Source organism: Pseudorasbora parva, chromosome 15 (assembly GCF_024679245.1).
Source record: "Pseudorasbora parva isolate DD20220531a chromosome 15, ASM2467924v1, whole genome shotgun sequence".
Lineage (NCBI taxonomy): Eukaryota > Metazoa > Chordata > Actinopteri > Cypriniformes > Gobionidae > Pseudorasbora > Pseudorasbora parva.
In genome coordinates this window covers 13,939,555-13,944,288 of record NC_090186.1, presented here as the reverse complement: position 1 = coordinate 13,944,288, position 4,734 = coordinate 13,939,555, and the positions used below count along the sequence as shown (strand labels likewise).

Here is a 4,734-nt window from a genome sequence, read left to right as displayed (position 1 = left end):
TGAAGACTACACAGTTGATTCCTCCTGGGCTTTCTGGTCAAGACTACACTGAGGATTCCTCCTGCAATTTCTGCCTGTTGAAACCAGCTTTTTCCATCTGTGAACAATGGCCCCCAAGTGGTAAGTTCAGATCATTTAATATGCCTGACATGATAAACTGGAAACATTTGATTTTACTCTACGAATCTAATATGAATTTTGTCTGGACATATGACAGAACACAACAGCATGTTGAAACTTTAATTGTACACGATGTACACATGTAGTTACTATGTAAGTACACAGGTATTAGGGCCACTTAATGTAAAGTGGGGCCAAAGACAGCAGGTATCCATACTGAATATACTGAATTATATGCTTGTTATTGCCTGTTATTGCTATATGACAGTTGAAAAAATATGGGTAAAAACATGATAAAACAAATGTTTGAGAAGGAGAGTATCTCTTTTAGTATCTCTTTCTGCCTCTGTTTTAAGAATTGCTCTGTCTCCATTCCTTTTGACGTTTCTAATCGTTGGTGTGTCTGCTTTGTCTCACAGCCAGAAAACCGACCGTCGCATTGTTCACTGCTTGCTGTGTCAAAAACCACAGGAGATCCTGACGACGCATCTGAGCAGAGTCTGCATGAAAGGAAATACACCCGAAGAACGGCTCGAGGAGGTGAAGAGGGCCAAGGAGTCTGCCAAGCTGTGGACACGGCAAGCCAGGAACTGGGACTACAACGAAATGGTGAAACGTTACCCCCACAGACCATCCAGGCTGGCTCTTCTGGAAGAGCTTCACCAGAGAAACTTTTTTGTTGCTAATGCTCCAAACCAAGCAGACCTGGAGAACGACGAGACGTCCACCACCACCACGGCTGCCGTTCCGACACCCAGTGAACCTTCTGGAGCACCCAGTGTCAGCTCTGGAGCAGCCGGTGTCAGCTCTGAAGTGGCTGTTGGCGCCTCGGTGGTGGAGGATAGCAGCTCCGAGGGCAGCACCACCGATCCAAGTGACCGAACATGGCAAAAGTAAGTTCTAAACCTCACACACATCAGTCCAGAAACTGTGAACAAACTGTAAGGTTGCTTTGAGCTCATTTTCTTTTGTCTGTATTTTTTTCAGAGATCAAGCGCAGTTCACTGCCAGCGTCAGGGTCAAGATGACGCAAATGGGGCTCTATGAAAAGTTCCCAGCAGAAGAGGCCCTGTTGTCTGACTTCAAGGGCTACTTGATCAACACCCTGCAGGTCCCAAACTGCCAGCAGGAGGTAAGATGCATCCCATTTGAATTTTTTTTAAAGTCTGCTCCGTGTTGCTCTCTGTAACCGGGAAATGTTTTAATATATAGTAACACAGCACAGCACGTGTAGAGCAGCTCTTACGTTCCATAAAGGAAGGGAACTCAGAAACAACAGAGCTTTATTAGGGGTGTATGTGTGTGGCTGGCCGGTGTGTGGCTTTTCTTCTCACTGCATCATCTCACACTTCTCTATTTTCCTTTCATCACAGGTAGACAACGTCTCCAGGATGCTGAGGTACATCCAACCAAGTGGGGATGAAGTCAGCTTGGACTTCCTGCTAAAGTCCACTGAAACAAAAGACTACCTCACCCAACTCCGGCGCGCTGACATGGGCCCGGCCACCATACTGAATTATATAAAAAACATGATCCGGTTTGTTCAGTATTTGAAGACCCACCTGAACTTGGCTGCAGCAGATCCGGACTTCTACAGGAAGTGCCAAGCCTACCTCGACCTCCTCGCTTCCATCAGAAAGCCAGTGGCCAAGTCCAACAGCAAGGTCGTCTGTAAAACGAGGTCAGTTGCTAATCTGCTTTCCTTTTGTTTTTCTTTGATGACTCCCTCCATGTTGATAGTACTTATGTGCTTGGCTGTACATCTGGGTTTATGTGATACAGCCATGTGTGTAATTCTCTGCCGCATTGTGGTCGTGTATGTCATTCTAGGTATGACCGGTTCCAGGAGGGTGAGAAGAGCCTTCAGGAGTGCCAGGCTGTCCTCCGGAAGGCCAAGAAAGATATGCTGTCTGTCTATGGGAGGCTGTTGGAAGGGGACCACGTTGCTTCGGAGGAAAAGACCACGTTCCGGTATTACTGTGAAGCAATCCTGATCCTCGGTCACTTCCAGAGACCCGGAGCGGTGGAGGGAATAACAGTAAGTGTTAAGACCTCAGTTTTCATGAGGGCATCAGCCTAAACAGATTGTATTAGGTAGTCTGCAAAGAGGATGTTTATGTCAGTTATTAACAGTTTATTTTATTTTTATAGACAACAGAGTGGGAGAGCAGAAAGATATCTGGTGGAAAGGTCTGCGTTGCAGTGAGTGAGCACAAGACTGCGACGATGCAGATCGCTGTGTTTGCCCTCACAATGGAGGAGGCAGCAGTAAGTACACTTTGTACAGGCTAAATTGCCCTACCGTGAAATACAGTGTATACACCAGCAATGAACCAACAGATATTATCAGATGTAATTATTTATCTTTTTGCCTCTGCAGATGCTGGACGCATACTATACATGGATCCGCCCGGACTCCATCCGGCCAGATGTTGACCATTCTGACAGGTTGTTTGTGTCGTCGTCGGGCACCAAGATCAGAAGTGCAACCAACGACCTCTCTCGTCTGCACCAACAGTAAGTATTAACAGCAGTCCATAAGCCTCAAAGAAAACTATATAATTCAGGTTTGGGAGTTTCAACTCATATTTATGCCCCATTGCAGCTACAAATTGCCGAACATCAAAAGCCAGCAGATACGTAGGACCGTGGAGACAGATGTGGCTGCAAACTTCACGGAGGAGCAGAAGGCGTCTGTGGCCCACTACATGGCCCATTCGACGGCAGTGGCAAACCAGCACTACCGGATGAAGACCCTGGACACTGTTGTGGCCACTTCCAACCTGCTCAGCTCGCTGACACGGTATGCAATTATCTGTAACAGTTATAATAGTAATGTCTCTCAACGCTCATCCATCAGTTTGTCAGTGTGTAACCTTGAAACTTTTTTTTTTTAACATTGCAGCTCCTCTTCTGACGACTCTGGCGAAGAGGGCCCCAGCACCAAGAAGAGACGGCGAGTGGAAGAAGAGGTTGCCAGCCCAGCACCGGACTTTGAGGCTTTCCTACAGGCCTTCCCTGTAGGAATCACTGGCCAGCCACCCAACAAAACACAGAGAGTAAACGCTGGGTTCCCTGCCGACCGAGTGTTTTATGACAAGTGGAGGGCTCTGCAGTACAACAAGCGGGAGCAACATGTTTTGTGTAAGTGCAGACACTTTCTTAGCCAACGATTAGTTTTGCTCCAACAGAAACATTTAGAACTCGTGTGTGAACCTGAAATTTAATTTAAATGTTCTCTCTTTAACAGCAAAATGCTCAAGACTTGCCCCGACTGCAGCAAAGGTGGCTAAAGTCATAGAGGCAGAGGGGTGGACGGCCAACTATCCACGCCCAGAGGACGTCCTCGCAAAGTGGAGGCCTCTCACCAGAGCACAGGCGCAGAGTGACCCGACCATCATCAAAGGGGTGACCAAGCAGAAATGGTCGGGTCTGGCTGTGAAGGACTTTGGTGAGCAGAAAGGTATGTACCAATGTCTTATGAGCACAGTAAAATCCATCGAAATAAAAAAGATTATAATTGCATTGTGGACAGCACATTTAATGACTCCTCTTTTTGACAACAGGGGTTGTTGCAACCAAGGCCTTCGGGAAGGGCTCCATCCTGTGTGATTACCATGGAAAGGTGATCACAGGTGCTGAGGGCAGGGAGATGGCAGAGAGTCAGGACGAGCTGGGCAACCTGTTTTTCATAAAACATGGAAGCGAGGAAGTCTGCATCGATGCGGAGACCTTCCCCTGCGAGTGCCACCCGTCTCTGGAAACCAAGGGGAGACTGATTACGCACTCCAAGAAAAACTATAACGTACAGCCACTCCACTGCATGTTGGAGCTTGAGGGAGGAGACAGACACGTCCTGCTCTTTCAGGCCATCAAGGACATTGCAAAAGATGAGATGGTCCGCTTCGACCACAGCATCAGGAAGAGGTCCTTTCGTGGGAAGGAAGTGGACCTGGAGTGGCTGGACGTCTGATTGCTGCAAGATTCTTGTTTTTACATACCTCTTGTTCAACGACAACATTATTCTTTGGGTAAGCACATATTCTCGAAGAATGGGTGGATTTGAGACGATTTGTGTGATGTTTTATTAGATTTATAGCTTCAATTTTATTGATTTCTACTTATTAAAATGTATTTGTTTATTGTAATTGATGTTGACAAATGGGACTTTTTTTTGCAGGGGATTTGTGGGCGGGAAGTGGAGCTGGACTTCTGATTGCTGAAAGATTTTTGTTTTGCATGCTACTTGTTCAACGACAACATTACTGTTTGGGTTATTTAGGTAAGCACATATTTTAGAAGAACGAGTGGTTTTGAGACAATTTGTGAATGTATCTCTTTATTGTAATTGAGATGTTGACAAATGGGACTTTTTTTGCAGGGGATTTGTGGGAGGGAAGTGGAGCTGGACGTCTGATTTCTTAAAAAAAAAAAATTTCATACCTTTTGTTCAACGACAACATTATTGTTCGGGATGTTTAGGTAAGCACATATTCTTGAAGAATGATTGGATTGGAGATGTTTTGTGTGATGTGTTTTATCAGATTTATAGTTTCAGTTTTATTGATTTCTATTTATTAAAATGTATTTATTTACTTTAATTGATGTTGACAA

General features: G+C 45.6%; 1 protein-coding gene across 1 annotated transcript; it reads left to right on the top strand.

Moving 5' to 3' along the window:
* Window positions 1-301: 301 nt before the first annotated feature.
* Window positions 302-4,093, top strand: LOC137041835 (uncharacterized). Its single transcript, XM_067418506.1, has 10 exons — window positions 302-1,013; window positions 1,108-1,252; window positions 1,494-1,801; window positions 1,951-2,158; window positions 2,272-2,388; window positions 2,501-2,637; window positions 2,726-2,923; window positions 3,026-3,264; window positions 3,371-3,583; window positions 3,687-4,093. The coding sequence occupies exons 1-10, from the start codon at window positions 625-627 to the stop codon at window positions 4,091-4,093; spliced, it is 2,361 nt and encodes a 786-aa protein (XP_067274607.1). The 5' UTR covers window positions 302-624.
* The last annotated feature ends 641 nt before the right edge of the window (window positions 4,094-4,734 follow it).